We start from the raw sequence: 23,902 nt of genomic DNA, 5'->3' as shown, positions 1-23,902 counted from the left end.
ACAAGAGATACATTACTCTGTTCTTTTACAGAATTCACTTCAGGGGATGTATTTTTGTCACCAATAAAAACAGCTTTTTTTCCTTTTTAAACTTCATGCTGCTTTCTGCTGAAAAGAACCTTTATATTTCCCAATGCATTAAAACTATTTGCTATCAGTGTGATGACTTTGTTCTAATTTTTGTAGTTTTTAAGTATAAAGGCTTTTTACAAAGCTCAAGTACTTAAAATGATTGGTCAATCCTTGATTATTGGACAGAGATTTTGCTGCACCACGATTGAGTGGGGGTGCATAGTTAGTCACATCCACAGTAAGTGTGATATTCAAAGCTAATAAAACAGAAAAATACAAACACGCTTGTGACTATGTGTGACTATGAAAACTGTGACTATGAAAACACCTATGAATAGAAAGATAAGTGTTGAAATGATTCCACTCATAACTTGAAGAACTTTTTCTTTTTTAAAAATCCTTCCTGCAAATGATTTGCTTCAATGTTTCGTTTAATCTATGCAAATATTTTCTGGTAAGTGGTCACAGTATTTCACATGGATAATTATTACTGTCATACAATGCGTTTAAATGCTTGATTTGACGGCACGATGGATGAAACCAGAGAAAATAGCGATGAACAAACAGTTTGGGACAAAAGCAAAAATACTGTACACTGCAAAACAGAATTTGCTTACCACAATAGCATAATGTCATCGATACAAAATCTCAGCAGAAAAACCCAGTTTACACAAGTTAATGTTTATATTTTAAAGTAAATCTGTATGTTTAGTTAGTTGAGATGGATGGTAGTAAAAAACATATATTAGCTTGGTTTGGGCAGGGTGGGTTAGCAACTGTATCATTTATCTCTTTAAATTTTGATAAAAAATAAAAAGAAAAAGAACAACTGGGGCTTATTGTGTTGAAATGTAACAAGTCCATCAATTTCGAAGCACTATTTAAATGGCAAATTGTTCAGGTAAATGGTTTTTCCATCTATATTTGTTTTTTAGTTAAACGTTGGCCAAGATCACTGGCTGGAATAATATGTAAGAAAATCCGGATAGGAATGTAGTTCGCCCCACATGAGCTGTACTTTCCCATGGACAACTGTTGAGCCTTTTCTCAGAAAAGGTGCTGCCACATGCTGCCAACTAGAATGGGAAACATTCTAAATGATTAGAAGCAAAAGTCCTAGCCTGTTGCTTTTTTCTTTTTCTTTCTTTGACTGTTTTTGTGTTGATTTAAAAGACAACTTGAGCACTTAGTCGGTGCCATTTTGGCAACCTCAACTTGTTAGAAAACTGTCTCCAAATATAAACACTGAACTTGTGCTCGTCCCACATCGGTAGTGCTCTCTACGGACATGCCTGACCGTGTGATATCGTGTACTAGTTTGATCGAGCTCTGGATATTAATGTGACATGAGTAAATCCCACACTTGCCATTTTTGATCATTAATTAAACTACATGACCATGGCTGGCTGTAAAAGTAAGCAGCTCCAGGAGCCCATTTCATACTGCCTGTTCAATACTGGACTGTTGTGCTTTTGAGATGCCTCGCACTTCTGTTTGCAAGTACAGACACAGTAAAAGGAGCCAAAACCGATGCACCTCTGATCTGCAAACAAGTGGAACAAACTGCCAGTGGAGATTAAACTTTAACCAAATGTAGACCTTTTTAAATCCAGGTTAAAAACATTTCTTTTCTCATGTGTCTATGCATGATATCTGCATGATATATTTTAATTTATCTGGACTGTTGCTTGTTTTTAAATTCGTTTAAATTAGTTTATTTGTTTCTCTTTATATTCTTTTATGTATTGTTAATGCTTCTTCCACTCCCTGCTGCAATGCTTTTATTTTATGTAAAGCACTTTGAATTGTTTTGTACATGAAATGTGCTATACAAATAAATTTGATTAGATTTATGATCTAACAGCATAGGTAATTACAGAGATTTAGTGTGTATGTAAGGGAGAGCTGATATGGTGGAACTAGCCCCTCCAGACACCAATGCTATCTTCACTAAACCTATAACACCAACGTATCAGTAAGACCACACTCAAAGATGACAAAAGGTAACTTTTTACTTCTGTTATGATACACACGCATGGCAACGGGAGGGCGTTTTATATCTTAGAGCAGCTGATTATGTTTTCCAAGGCCCAAGTAATGCCTGGAAAAAGACCCCGTGGCTGAAAAGGAGATGCTGTGGATGCAGAGCAGGAACAAAACGGAGAGGAAAAAGGAAAACGTTCAGACCATGTTCTCATTTGATTACCATGGGAAGTGTGAGCTCTCTGACAGAAAAGTTTGGAGTGCTCACAAGGATGCAGCGGGAGCATGAAGCAGGCAACATTTCTATCACTGAGAGGCTGCAGAAACAACTCTAACACCTCTCTACTAAACTTTAAAACTATATGGACAGGCTGAGACTGCAGACAGAGATAACAGTAAACTATGCTGTCTCTTGGGCTGAGATAATAGAATTTTGACTACCGATTATGATGTGCGACATCATCAGCTGAGTTGTTGCCGAGGTAGAAAAACAACTCCCTAATCCACTGATGGCGATCCCTGAAAGATCTGTACATCTCTCCCTGCTGCACTTCAACTTTCTAAATGTTTGTCAGTTTATTTTCTTCTTTTTTTTTATCATCCATCTATAACAATATTTTGTCTTTGAAAAAGATTTAAAACTGCAGTAATATAATTTCCCTTCCCTTCAGATTAATAAAGTATCATTGAATTGAAACCATTCAACCTCACGTTTTCTGTATATGTTATTCTTCAGAAGATGTGTATTGCTAAATTTATAGCAAACTTATATGATAATAGTCACTGTGGCTTATCCGGCAAATTATGTGGGAGGTTGGTTGTTGGTGTATCCTGATGTTTCTATACACTGGTTGAGAACCTTCTGAATCAGTATTAAAACTCAAATATAACCAAATCAGAATGCTTTAGAACTATATGGACAGGCTGAGACTGCAGAGAGAGGCAACAGTAAAGGAGGATGAATAGCAGTACCTGGTAACAGATGAAGTAATCCTGGACATGTTACTAAGAAGCAGCATCTCTGCACCGCAGTTCTAAACTGTATTAAAACTCAAATATGACTAAATCAGAATCAAAGTGGATCATCTCAGGATTATTTATTAGAGACAACACAACTAACTTCAAAAATGTCTACAAGGTATACTTTTAAGGCTTTTGTCAATTAAAGCCAACATTCCCATTATTGTACCCACTGGCTTACAATTAAATGTCTATCTAACCAATACAGTTCATGATGTAGAATATCAATACTGTAAAAAATATCATTTAGAAGGTCAATCAAAGTCAAACATAAAACAAGCATGTTCTAAAGAAAATGAATCAACCCTAAAGCATTCACCATCTGTTGCTGTATTTGAGCTGCTGGTTGGCTGTATTACAATTCAAAATTGTGTCTTCAAAAAAATACCAGCACACACAAACCACAGAGAAATCTGTAAGGAATGTTTTTCATTGTATGAAATTACTCTAAAGTGAGTAGATTTCCCCCCCAGAAAACATGCACTGACTGTATATAGTTCAACTCAACCCCGCTGAGCTAAACTTTAGAGCAAAGGAAATCAAATGGTGACGATTTATTGTGAGAATGCTTTATGGCATTCTCACTATTAAGTTCCTGTTTCTCTTTATTATTATTATTCCGCCAGTTTTCGGCACCTAACTACTAAGATATTCAACTTTTATTCAAATTTTCCCATCAGTCAAATGAATGGAAACTGCTTTCAGCTCTTCCAAATCATCTTCCTCTTTCCAACTATTTCTGCATGCTTTCAGCTAGAGACACCATTCAAACTTTAAATGGGTTACAAGACATTCAGCTATTACCAATTGTTTCATCTTTTTCAAATCTTCAGCCAATTTTGAAATGAGTTTCAAAAACATGAACATTTTGCTCCTTCTTGATTTTTTATGAATGAGCACACAGTTGAGTGCGTGCTGATAAGTTTCAAATTTTTCAGTTTTTTCAAACAAATTCCTCTAACTTTGATACAGTTTAACAAATTTTACCTTAAAATGTAGGAAGATTTTTCCTCTTTCAGCCAACGTAACTACTAAAGAGCTCACATTTACAGAATTTCAGCTATGAGCCTTGAACCGAGATCAACCTCTCAAATTCTCTGACTAGCTCCAATGTTAAGTTTGGTAGTACACAAAAATCACAAAATTCCTTCAACCAATACCTTAGCAACAGTTTTTACTGCTAAAATTGAACTATTTTCAGCTTTTTTAGCATGGTCAGCTATCCCCATTCAGCTCATAAGCATTCTCACTGCTGTTTCGCAGGAACAACTCTTTCTAGTTACATTTACTCTTGCTACAGTATCCCAAAGAACAGGCTTTTCCTATACTACATGGCAAAATGCAAGACAGTGCTTCTGTGACGTAAGCACTCATAAGTATACAGTAGGTATACAAAGATTTTTTCGTTTGGATCGATGTGGCATGATGCCATGTTGGCCTCAGGGCAGATATGTTAACTTTTACAAGATACTTAAAAGTAATTAGACACGGTACTCCAACATGAATAGTGTACAGTTACTGACTTGCTGAAATAGGGAATACTTAAATAGAAAAGAACATGGCTCAGAGCAAGCAATTTAGCTTCTGCACTAGTTGGCTGAGTCCCACTTCACAAGATCCGTGCTTCTCCACTAAGCATGCAGCGCCTAAGTGGTCCACAAGCAAGTGGACAGCATATCAAAGTTATGTGCTGACTGTTATATTCAGTCTAATATCTTACTCCCACCTTGCGTTTAATTTAGTTCCTCTACATTAAAAAAGACAGGTAATTCATGAGCAGATTTAATATGAAGCATGTGTTCGATTTATGTCGAATTAGGTGGTGATGTCATCAACGGCGTTATAAAACATAAAACAAGGAGGTGAGAGAGACATGGTGAGGCAACACATGACCAATACTGTAAATTTTAGCGAGTTAGTCTGAGCACCTCTATTGTGTAACTGATGGAGAAAGCTAACCTGCTGCTTAATGTTTGAGCAAAGGTTAGTGTGGGAAAGTCTCCTGAAAGAGGCCGGTGCTTTTGTAAGTCCTTTGAAGATACTTCAAAGCAAACCGTACACTTTTTATTCAACCCCATTAAACAATAAGAGACTGAAAAAAAATAATATTATCAAGAAATAAAGGAGCAAACTAGAAAATACAACAAATTGTTCCTTACCAAAGGAGAAGTCTTCATGTTTTTATTTTTTCATGTTTAAAAAAGCCTTGACGCATAAAACTGACTGGTTGTTTTGGTAAATGTACTTTACCTTTGTACACACGTAAAGTTTTCTGGCTTCACAACTGCTGTTACAGTGGATCCAGGAAAGTTATTAAGAGTATTGTGAGTTCTAAACATTCCCTTGAATTTACTTTCATAAAATAAGATAAGAATAAGAATAAACACGGAATATTCAAACAATAAAAGGCATTTTTTTAGAGCCCGTGAGACAATCTATTTTATAGAATAATCACAACATAGTGAAGGCTGTTTGGTGTGCCCCATGGACATGATAAAGCTACTCCTTTGACAAAAGCAGAGAAGGTGTAAGGTCACATCGTGCATGGAAATTTGTGCACCCACATTGTCTAGCTGAAGAGGCCAATACTGTGAATAATCATGAAACACTACAGCTGCTGCCACTGATTACTATGCTGTTATCACTTGGAAAAGGAGTTTGAAAACCATAAAATGTTATTTTAGTGGCTGAAAATGCTGAACAAAAAATGACCCTGAACTTTGTGTTAATGTGTTGCGATTATTGGAAACACAACACCAGATTATAAAAGAGCAGAATGGCACTTGGGTGAATCTTTGTCAGTCATTAGTCTGCAAAATATGGAACAGTTCCCTCACTTGTGGAAGTCATCTTGACCCACTGAGAAACTTATCACAACACTTAAGCCCAGCCCAGGCAGGTGGAATTGGATTTTGGGTTTCTGCCAATTTCATTAAATTAGCAGCAGCAACCTAGTGAACTGTAAATTAAACTTTTTTCACCCTATACCACATACGTAGGACAGTGAAATTTATTTTCCATTTAAATATACAATACATTACACAAGACTATTTTAACAGAGTGTGGGAAAGGCTTCTGCCACATGGAAACATTGAGACATGCCTTTTCAATGTTTAAAGTATAACACAATTATTACCAATGTTCAGCTTTCTCTAAAGCTAATACAATCATTGTACAGATTAAGCATTTATTCCATGTACTTGTCAGTCAGGCTTATTAGAGTCGTTTCAGAGTTTTAGACTGTAACCAATGTTACAGGTTAGGAATGTAATGCTGAGTCACTTAGTCTGTATATAGTCATCTAAATGTCAACCACCAAAGCGAGCTAATAAGACCTTTTAAATAGTAAATCATTGCAGTCAGTAGCAGTAGTGTACGATTTAGATAACATATCATTTTACAATATGTGAACATTTACATATCGGCAGACATATTAGAGTTGGCTAATTGGTCCCCATGCGTTCTGTCATTCATTTAAGACACCCAGAATGTGGGCCGCTTAACGGGCTTCCGTTTGCTAACTTGATGCAGTCGGTGTTAACAAGTCATCACCTCGCTTTTAGAAACAATAAATCTGTCTAAAATACTATCCAGATCACATGAAAGGGTATCCAGACAAAAAAAAAAAAAGAACTCAACATGAACCACATGGTGCTGTTGCCCAACCATCCGAACTTCTCTCTGCCGCCGTATGCACCGGCGTGAAACTAATCGGATAAAAGCAGGCGGTACAACGCTGGCAAAAAACAAGCAAGAGATTGTATTCTTTATATTCTAGTTTAAATTTTAGTGGCTAAGCACTCTTACCTTTGATCTCACTTCGCTGCCGAAAAAAACGTTTTGGAGGTATATAGTTTTCATGCGTAAGTACATTCAAGCGGAACGGACCGCCCACTCTCCTTGACAGTAGATCGTGTGCTGCTTTCACGGACTTCTGAAAAAAAAAAGAAAAATTAAGCAAATAAAATAATTAACCACGGGAATATAATTGTGTTATGGTCAGTCATGTACATTTTGCCGGGTCAATTTTACGTGAATAATTTGGGTTAAAAATGCCTAAATAACCGCTCCAGGGGTCAACTAATAAGCTCGTAACTCGTTAACGCTTTGTTGAAGCTATTGAGATTGACAGTTTCGGCGAATGCATTAATAACGCCATTCGCGAGACAGTATCTTCTGGTGGCAGTGACGTCACGAAGAATCTGTCATTTTTAAGCGCTGCACCTAAAGAGCTCCATTCCGGCACTTACATGTCACGTTTCATAAAACTAGCATTGTAATAATTCCCACATCTATGGAGGTAACGCAGCACGTGCTTTCGCTGCCTCAACTAAATTGAATTAACGACGACTTGATTTTTTTTCATTGGGGAGAAATTTGTAGTGACTTAAGCTGTGTGGTGGTTCCTCAATAGAGTCCGGTGTCCTGTTCAACACGGTGACCGTCCGTAACCTCTGCTGCTGTAACCAGGGGGAAACGGTCCTCTTGGTAACGAATCACCATCGAAATAGCCACGCATCAATTTACAGCCACCTTTTAGCTAGCACAATACACCAAGTTGTGCGCATCTTACCTTTTCTCTTCTGTTGTAAGCAAGAGTGAATACATTTTGGTAGGAATATCGTCCATTGCATCCAACTAAACCAAAAAAAAAACACACACACACCAGTGAAATCAGTCCCCGTTTATGGCAAGGCTTGCCATACCTGTTTCCCTGTGCGCGTGCATAGACGAGCAGCGACAGAGGCTGTCACATCTCTCTGAACAGAATAAGGCGGTGACTCATGTAATTCTCCAGACTCAGGTGAACATTTAGTAAAAGTTATATATATATATATATATATATATATATACATATATATATATATACATATATATATATATATATATATGTATATATATGTATGTATATATATATATGTATGTATATATGTATATATATATATATATATATATATATATATATGTATATGTATATATATATATATATGTATGTATATATATATATATATATATAAAAAAATGCACTTGGTGTGTACAGAATCACACTATGGAGAAACAGCTACGGCAGAGCGGCGCCCCCATCTTCCCTTCCTCCCCTTGGACGGACTCAGGTGCTGTTTACACATACCCGGGTTTTTTGAAAAACGAAGACCTTCCCTGCGTTTGTGCCTTTCGTTTATACACAAACGGAGTTTTTTCCTCCGAAAACGAAGCTAAAAAAAAACTCCAGCAAAAGTGGAGATTTTTTAAAAACTCCGTTTAGCGACGCGTTTGTGTGTAAACTGGTTGAAAGAGACGAAAACGGAGAAAAAAAAAAAAAAAAGAGACGAAAACGGAGTTTTCAGAATGGAATGCGGAGTTGTCGTCATAGTACAGAGCCCCGCCCCTATCCGCCATATTGGCAGGATGCTAGCGTGATAACACCATTCATTGTTTATCTGGCAAGCATGGAGGTACTAGCAGCATTTCTGTTGTTGAGAGCTATACTCGCTTGTGTGATTTTGAAAATTAGTCATACAATGTATTGAACAATAAACACATTTTTCACGGCTTTAGCAGTTTTTATAGTCCAGCGCAACGTGTAAAAGTAGCTCAGTCTCGCTATCAGTCCACACACGAGCCTGGCGCCATATTTTTTTCTTGAAAAGAATCCGGAAGTTCTTCCTGTCAGCGGTTCTCTATTAGGCTTCTGATTGGCTTGTGTGGAATTCTCATTGTTCTAACACTGCCACCGTCAGGCTTGGCGTAATTTAACAGCTCCTGATAGCGTATCAATGTAGACGTGTTTTTTTTTTTAAAACGAAGGTTAGAAAATATGCGTTTATCAAAATACCCGGGTATGTGTAAACAGCACCTCAGATCACACATCAATACATGTTTCGGCCACAGTTGTTTTTCGGCAGAGCGGCGCCCCCATGGTGGGAAAGCTCGCATCTGGACGCCTGTACAATCCACTGTCCTCTATCTGTCATCATCACGCTCTGCTTATTGTATATTTCAAATAAAGGTTTCCAAATTCTCTACATTCCCATTAGGTTTGTTCGATTCCGTGTTGTGTATGATGAACCGAATAAATTCCCAAGATATGGTGGTAGGTAGTCGTGGTGGTCAATTGGTCAAGACAAGTTCAAATGGCTCAGTGACAGTCAGTCTCACAGTGCAGAGTTTGTGCAGGGGGGAGGGGGGATGATTCAATATTTGGACGAGGAGGAAGTGTTCGTGAGCAGTAGGGCGGTTGGGGGCACCAGCACCGGGTTTCGCCCGGGGCGTAAATCAGTGTCGGACCGCCACTGGCAGTACCCACCTTCCAGGGTCGGCATTAACAGATTTAGCATATATTTTGGGTTCGGAAATGCACTTGTATCTGGTTCCTGCTGGGCCCCAATAATAGAAGATTCCAAACTTAAATTATATATATATATAAAAAAAAAAAAGTCTAACTTTACTTACTGCATGCCAATGACAAAAGTCTTTGTAAAACACATTGTATTAAAAGTTTTATCATTATTCACTCACAAATGGGCATTTCTTTTAGACTTCAACAATGTAAATACATTTGTTGTAAGTGGGCTGTTGGCTTCTGAACAAAAAACAACCATCTAAAATATCGTTATCGTTCTTTCTCATGTAACAAGTACAGGTCAACCCTATTGACATCCTCGGGAATGTTCCTGTATGTAATACAAGTTTCCACTTCAAGAGAGATTTCATCACATTCTCGCCAAAATGCAAAAACACTTCAGTGTGGTCAGCGACACAACATGGCATAAATATGAGCGCAAACCTCGAACAGCGACAGAGAAAGAGACGACTTCAGGTTTTTTGAACCACCTCGCAGCAACTTTTAAGTATAAGCTTAGAATGGCTATACAGACAGATTGATAAAATATGACAAGATGAAACACAATGAGCTTCTTTTCCACAAATAAAAGTAAATTGCATTTCATCATCACTGGCATTTGTTCCTCAACAAATATGGCACCCTTGAAGCTGGTGGAGTGTCCATCCTTAATGCATTTCCTCTCAGTTCAGTAGTCTGATGATGGTGTTGATATTTGTACCGCGGAACCCTGGGTTTCCCAAGTCTTTCAGGAGTCCAACTTTGTCCCGGGCAGCATGACGAGGCACTGACAGCTTGAAAGGCAACAGGAAGTTGTTGGCTGTCCGGAAGCTCTTACCAACTGAATGGATTTCGTGGATCAGGTCTTCCAAACAGATGATGCCATGCTTACCTGATGGAGAAGAGGAGAGGTGAGTGAGAAGGAAAAGTTCTTGCAGAATGATGGTGTTGGGGGCACTCAAATTATTTTCTCTAAGCATTTAGGAGTATAACGTATAAGTTTCTAAAATAAGCAGTCTCAATTAAAAAAATTGAACAATCAAGTGTTTCATAATCTTATCCTTATCATTTCCTAATAATTTTGAGTTTAAAATGACTTAACCACACAGCATCTAAGAAGAAAACGTGTCTATTAGAAAATGCTTTAACTGTATTAAAATAACAATTTCCATTATTATCGTCTTTAAAAGGCACATCAACTAATTTCCCAATTTATACAATTCATAGATACTGACCATGGATTTAAAACAATTGTACTACTAGTAATTTTAAAAAGGCCTTAAAAAAAACAAAATACAAATTAGAAATCAAAATAGAGGAACTATTAACAAATTCAAATGAATTTGTACGCTGCACATTGCTGTATTCATCTTTCCCTCGACCCCGACTCGTCTCCCAGTTCCTGCTGCTGAAAAACATCCCCATAGCATGATGCTGCCACCAACATGCTTCACTGTAGAGAGTATCTCCTACCCTAGCACTTACTCTGTATTTTTCTACCCCCTCTACCGCACTTCTATTTCTGTACTGCCCTCTATACCTGCACTCTATTTCTACACTGTCACCCCTGACAGAGCCCGACTCGTGGTTTTCCTTCTATGTAGCTTATTGTTAGCTGGAAAGTTATAGCCTCATATGCAAGTCACTTTGGAGAAAAGCGTCTGCTAAATGCATAAACATACATACATATATACATATATATATATATATATATATATGCTGATCAGGTGACGTCAATGACGTCAAGGGACTGTTTATCTGCCATTCCTCTTCACCTTGTACACCACAGACTTCAACTATTCCACAGAGACCTGCCATCTTCAGAAGTTCTGTTGACTCTGAAATAGTTGGATGTATCAGCAAAGGTGATGAGGATGAGTACAGGACGGCTGTGGACAACTTTGTCACATGGTGTAAGCTTAACCACCTGCAGGCATCGGTGACCCGTTCTTATCCAGGGGGCCAGTGTGGATATATCGTGCAGGATTACAAGTAACTGGATGTTTATATTGATAATAAAGTGGATTGGGCCAAGAACACAGATGCCCTCTACAGAAAGGGCCAGAATCGCCTCCATTTCCTGAGGTGACTGAGGATGTTCTATGAATCTGTGGTAGACAGTGCTGTCCTCCATGTTGTTTGGCTTCTAGTTCTACAGTGAGGAACCTTGGAGTTACTTTTGACCAGAACTTATCATTTGACTCGCATATAAAAACAGGTTTCTAGGACTGCCTTCTTTCATCTTCGTAATATTGTTAAAATCAGGAACATCTTGTCTCAGAGTGATGCAGAAAAACTAGTCCATGCATTTGTTACTTCAGGATTGGACTACTGTAATTCTTTATTATTGGGCTGTCCCACATATTCTCTGAAAAGCCTTCAGTTGATCCAAAGCGCTGCAGCCAGAGTTCTGATGAGAACTAACAGGAGAGATCATATTTCTCCAGTTTTAGCTTCTCTTCATTGGCTCCCTGTTAAATTCAGAATAGAATTTAAGATTCTTCTCCTCACATATAAAGCTCTTAATGACCGAGCTCCATCATATCTTAAAGATCTCATTGTAAGATATTTTCCTAACGGAGCACTTAGCTTTCAGACTGCAGGTTTACTTGAGGTTCCCAGAGTTTCTAAAAGTAGAATGGGAGGCAGAGCCTTCAGTTATCAGGCCCCTCTCTTGTGGAATAAGCTGCCAGTAAATGTCCAGGAAGCAGACACCCTTTCCACTTTTAAGACCAGGCTTAAAGGGATATGCCACCCCCAGGCCAAATTAAGTGTATCCCCGCATTCCCGAGACATAAATAAGTGTGTGGGAGCGTTTTCCTGGCGACCCAGGCATTGTCCGAATCTCACAGCACTGACCACTGCTTGGTTGTGCGTAATACATACATGTTAGCGTCGCCAGCGTCGCCACTCGAAATATTTAGCCCAACGTGAATTAATTTACTTGATTTACCTTCTAATTACTGTGTGAGTGGTGTACTTTCACATCGAATGCAAATGACTGTCTAAATCTACACGGAAGGTTTGGTTTGCGACTAGTTTCCAGTGCGGAAAACACAGCCGAAGCACACTCCCCGCTACGTCATTGGGAATACCCCCCTTCACGCTGGTTTGTTTGAAGAAGTCGGGGGTGGGGATTCCCAAAGACGTAGCGGGGAGTGTACTTCGGCTGTATTTTCCGCACCTGAAACTAGTTCCCAAACCGACATGAGCAAAACAAGCCTTCTGTGTAGATTTACACAGTCATTTGCACTCGATGTGAAAGTACACCACTCACACAGTAATTAGAAGGTAAATCAAGTAAATTAATTCACGTTGGGCGAAATATTTCGAGTGGCGACGCTAGCATGTATGTATTACGCACAACCAAGCAGTGGTCTGTGCTGTGAGATTCGGACAATGCCTGGGTCGCCAGGAAAACGCTCCCACACACTTATTTATGTCTCGGGAATGCGGGGATACACTTAATTTGGCCTGGGGGTGGCATATCCCTTTAAAACTTTCCTTTTTGATAAAGCTTATAGTTAGGGATGGCTCAGGTGATCCTGAAACATCCCATAGTTAAGCTGCTATAGGCCTAGACTGCTGGGGGAGCTCATCTGTCACACCTTTCCCCACTTTTTCCCCTGTTTAATTTCTCAAATAACATCATGTATATGTGACATTATTGTGGTCATTAACTTGTGTTTCCCCCTTCCAACAGGTATCCTTTGAATGGTGTTACAGTGGTTTGTTGTCCCCTCTTTTCTGTCTTCTCAAACCCCAGCTGGTGGAGGCGGATGGCCACCCTTCCTGGTTCTGGTTCTGCCAGAGGTTTCTTCCTGTTCAAAGGGAGTCGTTTCTCTCCACAGTCTCTTCAGGCACGCTCAAGACGGGAGATTGAACTGAAGACAAGTTTCGGTGCAATCTGTTGGTTTCCTTAGCTAGGAAATTGTTTTTGAATTGGCTCTATATGAATGAATTGGATTATTTTATAAATAATTATGATTACAATGAATTGAATTCCAATTGGCTTGAATTGGACTTTATTATTTAAGTGCCTTGAGATGATATTTGTTGTATTTGGTGCTATATAAATAAACTGAATTGAATTTGAGGGTGGCTAATGCCAACAGGCTCAATAGACTGATCCGAAGGGATGAAGTTTGACTCTCTGGAGGTGGTGTCAGAGAGAAGGTTGCTGTCAAAGTCGAGCAGGATCCTAGACAACTCCCATCCACTCCACAACAGGCCGGTCAGACACAGGATCCCCCTCAGCCAAAGTGCACTACAGAGCGCCACAGGAAATCATTTCTGTGCAGACTGTACTGTTTCTGTGCAATTAATTTTTGTTGGTATGTACACTTGCTGCTATACTGCATATATTATACTATGCACTATTCATATTATACTGGTATACTGGCCATGATTGTGCTGCTGTGTATGATCGTTAATTTAGCTTATTTTCGCTGCATCTTAATGTACATATTTCTGTGTTCTTATTTCATATTATTTCCTTTTAATTCTGGCAAGAGCACCCGTGACAATTACCACCCAGCAATAAAGGTTTTTCTGATTGTGATATAGTGTCCCACACCACCATTTTTAACCTACATAAACTATAATTGAAGTGCACTAAATGACAAGGAAAGAGCAGCCACAGCTACTTTCCCGCTGGAAAACCCCCTTCTAATACGTGCAGGCTTCTGTCTTCAATGGAGAGTGGGTACGAGGGCTTGGCTTTGGAGTAAAAAAAGTATGCCAATTGCATGACTGAACCCCGAGTCTGAAATAATTATTAAAACAGTGAAATTGACATACCCATGTGCTGCTCAATGAAGGCGTTGTCTGTGAGGGGAACTCTCCTCCTGCCAACTCTGGTCTGACCTCTTTTCAGAATGAGCTCACGGACGGACTTCAGGTTGGGAAATCTGTTAGATCATCAGATGTATATTACTTATATAGTTATATTATGTATTAGAGCTGGGCGATATATATCGTGAGGACGATAGAAACATGTCTATCGTGACCTTTCTCCTCTATTTTTTCTATCGTGATAAACTTTTTTTTCATCATTGTGCTGTCCTCGCAGTGCATATGCTTGTGCACAGCTAGAAAGCCAGCTAACAATTAAAAGTCCTTCAATAAACCACAAGGCTTGACATTTCCTGTATTTTAATGAAGTCCTCTTGTCTTCTTTCTCATTTGTTTTTTGTAAACTGAAAATAATTACAGACAGAAACACAACTGTTAAACACTATACAAGCAAAGCGTTGTATAACTAAGTTTCGATTAGCAACCGAGATCAATGAAAATGAAACGAGTTAGCATCTACTGAAAACTAGCAGAATACATTTCGCCACCATAACAAATTAAGTCTCCATAGCAGTACTTACAAGATAAATATTCTCCAAGGCAAAAGCGTCGGAAACACGTCAACAATATGTTTTAGCTGTCTGCTTTGCTCCTCTTTGCTCAACGAAGCTCAACTGCACGTAGCAGCACCACAGACATAGCTATATATTAAAGAACAGAGCGCTCACACCTATGCGGTTTCTATAACCAAAAAAGGGAGCACTCACTCTGACGAGGTTTGACATAACCAAGGACCATAAACAGATCGAATTGACAACATATTGGATAGGCGTATTGATGAACGGATATAGAGAGGCTCACAGACTTTTGGAAGTTTGAAGGAAGGGTACCGGTAAGTCAGTCATGTTTACTTAAATAATAGCACCGCCGAGTGCATGGTGTTCAATGATTCTGCACTGCTTTGGTACTGATAACAAATCAAGTTGTTTACTGTCGCGGGTATTTTAGCACACATGTGCTGGTTGTGAGTCGTGGCCGATGGACTGAAGCTAGCCTAGCCTTCTAGTAGCCGTGCAGAGTAGAACTACCAGGGAGGTTCTAGTGGCTATTTGCAGAAAGGCTTTTAGAGTACCAAGAACTACTGTTTCCTCTGTTAGTTGTACTGACAGCGCAACCTTTCCTGACTGTCATCGCGAAAAACAGTAGGGTAAAGCCTGATCTGTTGGATAAATCTCTGCACGCGTCTTTTTTTTTTTTTTTTTTTTTTTTAAGTGCTTGTGGTGACCAAAGCCTGAACACTGAGCAGACGCACGTCAGTGTGAGAGAGAGAGAGATCTGCAGTTTTTGTTAAAGCAATGCAACGAGACACAGCAGACGCAGCAAAATGGACTCCATCCTCAAAGTTGTGAATGTCGAGTAAAAGAGCATGTATTCACAAAGCTGTTTGTTTACTCTTATGGCCCCGAGTTGCGCTGTGTTGTTCCCGGTTCGGGGTTGCGACTCCCACATTGGAAAACGAGATGACTGGTTAAAATAGGCGATGGCGGATTTTTTTTCGACCCTGTCCGTCAAAATAACGGACTATGAAAAAGTCTAATGCAACCTCTGTTGTGGTATATCGTGATATGTATCGCTATCGGGATATAAAGTAATCCATATCGTGATGTACTTTTTTTCCCATATCGCCCAGCCCTATTATGTATGTACATTAAGCAACACAGATGAACTTTTACATCATAACACTCATGACTCACCCCCAGGCCACATAGGGCTCCACTATCTTCATCATGGCTACGGAGGTTTTGTTTATTTTGACAAAAGCCCCACTGAAGATCTTCCTCAACCTCATCATCTGGACCACCTTCATCACTTTAGGGCTGACACCTTTAATCCTAACAGGACAGAAAAAATAAATAAATAAATGGATATAAAGATACACAAGCTGCCTTTTTCTAGCCCGATTCAGATTTCTGTTAAACTGACCTGCCAGACTGTGATCATTTCCAGTTTTCTAAGATCAGCGAGTGTGACATTTCAATTATTGTCAGGCATACGTTATACTCTATATAACACTATTCGATAATGTAAACTGATGGCATATTTAAGTTTATCATATCATCTTGAGACCCAGAAAAATAAAAGTGTTGCAGTTTTTCCCCCCTGCATTAAATAATTGGGTGAAACCAACATGCCACAACAATCTTTTTTGCACTGGACAATGGTATCTAATGCTAAATGAATATTTCTTTTTATCCATCATCTTTTCTTCAGTTATAAGGTGAACAAGAAAAATGATTTTAATCAAACAAAAACAAATCATTTACTATGTAAAGATTTTATAGCTTTACTTGCCAATATTTCTTTATATTCCTTTTTACAGATATTAACATTGAACATGAAAAAAAAACGTTAAACAGTTGCTTGAACGTTTTTTGGTTTTGGCATTTTGTAAATTTCACGCCACACCTCAGATCCTTCAGGACCAGTAAGAGGAATCATTGGTTGAAACTACAGACACATTTCTTGGTCTTTGTAGTTTACGACAACCTTGTTGGACTCTTTTCAGCAGAGCTCTAACTTTCCACAGAACATCATTCTTTAACATCCTCCTCAGACACATCAAGATCATTTCTGAGCTTCTAAGCTCAGGAAGAAGGGCAGCCTTGAAAAGAGAAAGTATGCAGTGAAAACTGCACATTACATGTTCATTTGAACAGCTGGTTCTTATTTCAAAATAAAGTTTCCTTAAATAGTAAAACAATAAAATCTAATAAAAATATTGATCTAAATAAATATAAACACAGCATTTATAAATAAAACTGAATTGAATTTGACTCCAGCCTAAATTTAAAAATGCAAAAAGTAAGTTTGTTGTCAAAAAGAGGTGCTAACATTTACCAACTTTGTTTACCCACTTAAATCTGGCTTTGCTGGTTGGCTCACACTGTTCCTTTAATATTGACTCCATAACATACTACAGTTTTAAGGTTTTCTATTCAAGTATACTCGTATTGTCCATTCTTAAAAAAAAAAAAAAAAAGTAAAGTACAAAGTACTCACTCTCTGATGCGCACAGCGAAAGCCAACTTGTTCTTAGCAGGAGGCAGAGAAGCAGGTGGCCTGTGTTCAGCTCGACGAATGCGGCTGTCATCGCGGTGCTTCTTGTGGCTATCTTTCAAGAAATCCTCCAGACGCTTGAATTTTAGAGGTTTGCCTCTCGATATCTGTAGTAATGTAGAAATGTTTTTGTTGATTTACAGCAAGAAAAAAAAACAAACAAACACATAGCCAGTTAAATGAGAATAAATAATCATATGAATGAAGTATTTCTCCATCTCATAAGCTTCTATATTTTGCTTTTTCCCGATAAAGTCAAGTGCGGGTTGACAGGCGAAACACATTTTCCAGATAATTCAGTTGTATTTGACAAATCATGCAGCCGTACAAAGCCGAGGAAGACCTAATAGTTATCACTTACCTTTCTCTTCTCGAGCAGTGCAAGCTTGGCTTGTGTAGCCTTGATGGCGTGGTAAGCTTTCCTCTTCTTCAGGAGATATTCTGGAACCAACTTGATTACCTTTTTCGATCTGATATTTGGGAGGGAGAGAGAAGGCAAACATGTCAAGGAGAGTTTTGCTGAACTAATTTTACTGCAGTCATAGTTACAGCTTTATACACCAGGTCAGCAACCGTAAACACTCAAAGTGTGATTTAGACCTGTTTCCCACAGAAAAGAAAGTACACAAAAACACTTTAGACATTAAGATTGAGAGAACACTGCATATGTCGTTCCTTACTTTTATACCATGTATAAAAAAAATTACAAAAATTTATGTGTGCTGAATTTATGAAATCAATGAACAGTTAACGAAACGAATTTTATTTCTGAATGCAACAAAAACTTTTTAAACTCCGAATGGTTGGCCTACCAGGTGTGAAAAGCTCAATAAATTGCGGGGGGTGGGGGGTGCCCCAGATCAGCTGTTGTGATACGCATTTTTTGAGCGACAAAACATTAAACGCGTTATTTTAATGATCACCTAATCTTCAAATGTAGAATTACATTTAAAACGCGAGTTGCCGACCCCTGCACTAGGTAAATGAAGGAAAGCACGTTGCAAAACATCGTCTCCATCTACTCAGACGACTCTGCGGCATAAAAAAAAAAAAAAGTTTAAATTAAAACCATACGATTGAGCGCTAAAATGTCATTCCATGACAACAAAGGGAACATAAAAAGGCAGGTCATTTCCAAATAACATCTGTCTATTTACTAAATATCGCGTTGGCTATGTTGTGGATTTCCCTCGATAAAAGCATGTCAAATTAAGCACAATAACACCTACTTTTAAACCATCAACTTTCTAAATGCAGATCGTTACTGACTAAGTACAGCCCGTATTTCTTCTAAACATCCCAAGCAATACAACAATGTACAAAACATTGCAGGATGGACTTAGATATACTTAAAGCTTTTAATACATACTCAGCTTCAGCCATGATGAAGAACTATCCGTCACACGGTGATGACGACACGATTCTACTTCTACTTCTTCTTCGTCTGTGTTCGTCTATGCTCCTCCCTCCGCCCCACCGCTTCTTCTTCTTCTGGTGTTTATTAGCGGTTGGAAAACAACGTAATGGTGTATTACCGCCGACAAACGGTAAGGATTATAAACAATATACTGTAAACCAAACACTGTCAGATAATAAAATATGATTATTTGGCGCATTTTATTATAAAAATGCGTCTCCTGAACTGTTCCGTAAAATGTTTATGAGGTCAAACTGCACTTTTATTTCCCTAAGTCTTTTAAGAATTTTTATATCTTTCTGTCTCACATTTCTTACACTTAATCACTACATGCCCTACTGTTCCTTCTTGAATACAAAATTCATATTTACGTGAGTCATGTTTACCCATTATATTAGTTCATACTAATAGTAAGGTGTACATAATGTACTGAGTGTCCCAAAATAAATTTTGATATAATCCTTTCATATCTTCCTGTCAACCTCAACTCTCCCACTTTCCTTTGAAATCTTTAAATCCATCATCCCTTTCATCCCAATTCTTTTAAATTGTTTAGCTCTCTTATCTGCGTTTTCATTTCCTTTAACCTCTATATGAGCTGGTACCCATGGAAAAATAACTGTTAATCCAATCATTTGAATTCTGTATCATGTTTGTTGTATGTATGTATGATAAAAAAGTCTGATCTAATATCTGATTGACTGCACTGAATACTTACTCAATACGCTCAATGACGAACTTGAATGAGAACAGATAATGGTCTTGTGTCCTCAATCTGTTGTACTAACACTAGTGATGAAACTTCTGCTGTGCAAACTGATAAATCATCATTTATTCTTTTACCAATTTGAACTCTGAATTCTGGAACAATGATGGCTACTCCTGCACTATGTGATGAAATCTTGTCTGCATCTGTAGACATTTTGATGTAACCATAGAAATTGTCAATGTAAGCCTGAACAAGACTTGAATCACAAATAAATCTCTTATTCAAAATTAGGGATTGCAGACAATGGCCCTGTTGGACTGATGTTTAAATGATAAAATTGTAGTTCAGCTGTCTGTCCAAAGCTCTTACTTTTCCTCCCCTCCAGTTCCCAAAATGGTTGTAATGTAGCCTGTGTGGGGGTTATCTTGATTATGTCACTGTAAATTAACCCACTAATTTGATAATAGATGAATTCTTCTCATTTCTAATGGCATTCCTCCCACCTCAACCTGTAATGCTGCAATAGGGGTTGGTTTGACTGCACCAGTGATTTAATACAGCTTGATTCTGAATGTTATTGAGAATTGTGTCTGGGAACTTTATCAAACCTCTAGATGACTTTCAAAGCTTGTCTGTCTACTCTGCATTCTCTTCCAACTAAACACCGCCTTATATTCAGCACTCTTTTCTAAATATGTACAACCCAAGTCAGTTTTTCATCAAACCATATTCCCCAAAACTAAAACTGCTTCACTCTTTCAATCTCCTGATTATAAATTGTTTGTTTCATTTAATCTTCTTCTTTTCCCTCAGGGTTTTATGACAATTTGAATTCTAAAAGTTGCATTATTTCCATCTTCTGGATCCAACTAATTCCTCGGATTCCTCAGAAGCCCAGTTATTTTGAGCCACAGTTCAGTATGTTTTACAGTTCTGTTCTTTTGAGTACATTCCAGTAAAGTCCCAGAAATATTTCCCACAAGTAATGAGTACATCTTCTTGCTCTACTATTTCAGCCTACTCACAAATTCACACAAACCAGTTAGGTACTTTGCTAGTTTTGCTTTTTGTAGCTTACTTTGGCCAGCTTGCCTAACATCTAATTTCTTATAAGCCTAAACCCACATGGATATTATCTTGGTGCTTTGTCTGCCTGTACAGATCATAATATCATTAAGCAGGCCTTGTCTATTGTTTGACGTCCTAGAATGAATTCCATATACAACAGAAACAGAATCACTGCATATTGCACCTTGCTCCCCTTGGTTTGCTCCACCCATTCTAAGATTGTGAGTGTTGTCAATGGTGTAAACATTTAAGGGGTCTAGTTTTTACATTACCACTTCAGCTCTGTGGGATAGGACTAAAATTGCTCAACTAGCAGTATTTGTCTCTGGATTCTTTTAACCATCAATGTAAACCCCGGACATAACCTGAATATTCTGTAATGATATAATTCACTCAATAAATTAATGATTTTTTTTCTGTATCATTTTCAATAAACGCTGATCCATATCGGGTGTATTAAGGTGCAAAGTAGAATTGGAGGCCATAGCACAGTAAGGCTAATATCCTTATCATACATTCCCCATGTCTCCTGCTGTTTTGTTTCAAATCCAGCCAAAATTTTACTTTTATGTTTTCATTTTTTTCTAGCAGGTCCTTAGCACCGTTTTCTTCTGAAGAGTGTTTCCATGACCTCTCAGATTTAGCCAGTAATGTCATAACAACTGCTTCCCGAGTAAACATGGAGACATTTCCCCAGTTTCCATTTGAATTCCACACACTGGTGCAGATATTACAGCTCTAGTAGACATTCTCAGCTCCTGAGCCTGTACAATACGTATCTTGTCCTCAAAGTTCTGTTTTTGGTGCAGATCCACAAGTTACATACCCATAATGAAAACATGATTTTATTAGAGCTGTGGATATGTTCTTTATATCTCCACCCCAATATATCGCAACATGACATGTACATACTATACATAATATGTACTGTATATATATATGTATAAATATATATATAAAAAATATATGTATATTTTTTAATGTTTTTTTCTTTCTTGATATATTCTGTATTCCAACAACATTCTTTGGTCACCTGCACATTTTTTTTAAATCTCTTTTTATTAAACACAAAACAGAGTTACATTCTTGACTTAAGATACAGATTTTTGTTCTTTTATACATTTCAAATTAATAAAAAAAAGGCTTATGTTTGATATCTGTAGGTCTTGGCCATCAAATGTCAATGCTTTACTCTTAGGGGCTGTCAGGAAGTGTCTTGAGCTTTTCAAAATATTTTATTAATGAGTTCCAAATACCATAAAAACGGTCATTGGACCTTCTTAATGTGTATTTTATCTTTTCTAATTTTAGATACAACATTAAATCAGACATCCATACAGATAATTTTGGTGGGCAGGAAGATTTCCAGTGTAAAAGAATTTGTCTCTTAGCTATCAACATTGAAAATGCTATTATATCTTTGAACCTAGAGATACTTATACTATCAAGTGGCATGGTTCCGAAAATTGAGATATACATATTAGGCTGACATTCTATTCCTATCACTTCAGATATTGTTTTATAGACTCCAAACCAAAATGAGCTCAAGGATGGACATGACCAAAACATATGTGTTAAAGTTCCAGGGGCACTATGGCATCTACTACAATTTTCATCCACATTGTCAAATATCTTTGCCAGTCTAGCTTTAGAGTAATGCATCCTCTGTAAGATTTTAAACTGGATTAAGGCTAAACGTGCACAGGATATAGTCCCATTCACCCTACGCACAGCCTCCTCCCATATACTATCTGGAATTGCCTCTCCCATTTCGTTATCCCACTTAACTTTCAACTTATCATGAATATTCTCCCCTTGTGAGGTGATTATAGAGTGAATTCTAGAAATGAGGCCCATTAGATCAGGAGAAAGTGCAAACATATCATCCAAAACAGTAGACTCTGGTTCATTTGGAAAGTTTGGTGTATTAGTTGAAATAAATTGTCGAACTTGTAAATACCTAAAATAGTCTGAATTGTTAAGATTAAATATTACACAAAGGTCATTGAAACTTGCAAAAACCCCTTTCTTATAAAAATCTTTAAACCTGACAAAGCCTTGTCTTTTCCATCTCAAGAAAGTTGCATCTATGTTAGCTGGAATAAATGCCTGATTATGGCAAATGGGCGCCTGTATGGAAAACTGAGATAGACCCATATATTTTCTGAATTGATGCCAAATACGTAAAGTATGAGTCACTACAGGATTTGAAGAATATGATGAAATGGATAGTGGTGCTCTGGACGTTATTAATGCTGGGAGCGATGTTGAAAGGCATGAATTATTTTCAGCTTCACACCAGACATAATCTGATGACTGATACCAGTATAGTATTTTCTGGACATTAGCCGCCCAATAATATATTTGCAAATTTGGCAATCCCAAGCCTCCATCAGAGCGATGTTTTTGAAGAAATGTTTTCTGTATTCTGGGAATTTTACGTGCCCATATAAATGATGTAATACACTTATCAATAGACTGAAAAAAAGATTTCAGCAAACAAATTGGAAGACACTGGAAAAGATAAAGAAATCTAGGAAGAACATTAATTTTTATACAGTTAATTCTACCAACCAATGTCGAATCAATGGCATTCCATCTCTGAAAACCAGACTTTAGCCTATCCATCAATGGGGTGAAATTTTTACCAAATAGTTCCAAAAAAGTTGGAGTCAGGTAAATCCCTAAATACTTAAACCCATCTCTGGACATAGAAAATGGAATGTCAGAATCCTGAAGAGAACGAGCCTTGGCATTTATAGGAAAACACTCACTTTTAATAAAATTCAACTTATAGCCAGAAAAAACACCAAACGTTTGTAAAGTTTTCAACACATGTGGTAGACTATGAATAGGGTCTGAGATGTATAATAATAAATCGTCTGCATATAAGGACAAGTTGTGGGTCAACCTGCCTCTTTGAATCCCACATATTTCTGACTTTGACTTCAGCACAATAGAAAGAGGTTCTATAACCAAAGCAAACAGAAGAGGACTGATTGGTGATCCCTGTCGTGTTCCTCTTGTCACTGGAAAAAACTCTGAGTGATTTCTATTGGTAACTACAGATGCCTTAGGATTGAAATACAAGAGCTCAATCCACTCTCTAAAATTAGGGCCAAAACCAAATCTCCTCAAACAATCAAACAGATAACCCCATTCTACCATGTCAAACGCCATTTTCGCATCCAAAGAAATAACCACCTCAGGTACAGTATTGGATGATGGTGTGTATAAAATATTTAAAAGACGTCGCACATTAGAAAAGGACTGACGTCCCAAAATAAAACCTGTTTGGTCTGGGGAAATGACCTCTGCCAATTACTTTTTCCATTCGTCGTGCTAGCACTTTTGCCAAAATCTTCACATCACAATTAAG

General features: G+C 37.9%; 2 protein-coding genes across 2 annotated transcripts in view; both read right to left on the bottom strand.

Moving 5' to 3' along the window:
* Positions 1–7,830, bottom strand: part of slc5a6a (solute carrier family 5 member 6a) — a 31,969-nt gene extending 24,139 nt beyond the window's left edge. The window contains exons 1-2 of the mRNA XM_075458642.1: positions 7,649–7,830; positions 6,883–7,009 (exon numbers count right to left, since the gene is read on the bottom strand). The gene's annotated coding sequence lies outside the window, so the exon portion shown is untranslated. The remainder of the gene's footprint in view (positions 1–6,882; positions 7,010–7,648) is intronic.
* A 1,732-nt stretch (positions 7,831–9,562) lies between these two features.
* rpl7l1 (ribosomal protein L7-like 1) lies at positions 9,563–18,754 on the bottom strand. The gene is made up of 6 exons (XM_075458664.1): positions 18,699–18,754; positions 17,691–17,799; positions 17,273–17,436; positions 15,967–16,104; positions 14,219–14,328; positions 9,563–10,310 (listed from the first exon to the last, which is right to left on the bottom strand). The coding sequence occupies exons 1-6, from the start codon at positions 18,710–18,712 to the stop codon at positions 10,102–10,104; spliced, it is 744 nt and encodes a 247-aa protein (XP_075314779.1). The 5' UTR covers positions 18,713–18,754; the 3' UTR covers positions 9,563–10,101.
* Between the last annotated feature and the right edge of the window lie 5,148 nt (positions 18,755–23,902).

This window comes from Odontesthes bonariensis, chromosome 24 (genome assembly GCF_027942865.1).
Source record: "Odontesthes bonariensis isolate fOdoBon6 chromosome 24, fOdoBon6.hap1, whole genome shotgun sequence".
NCBI lineage: Eukaryota > Metazoa > Chordata > Actinopteri > Atheriniformes > Atherinopsidae > Odontesthes > Odontesthes bonariensis.
The sequence above is the reverse complement of the archived record's forward strand: the minus strand, read 5'-3'. Positions and strand labels throughout refer to the sequence as shown.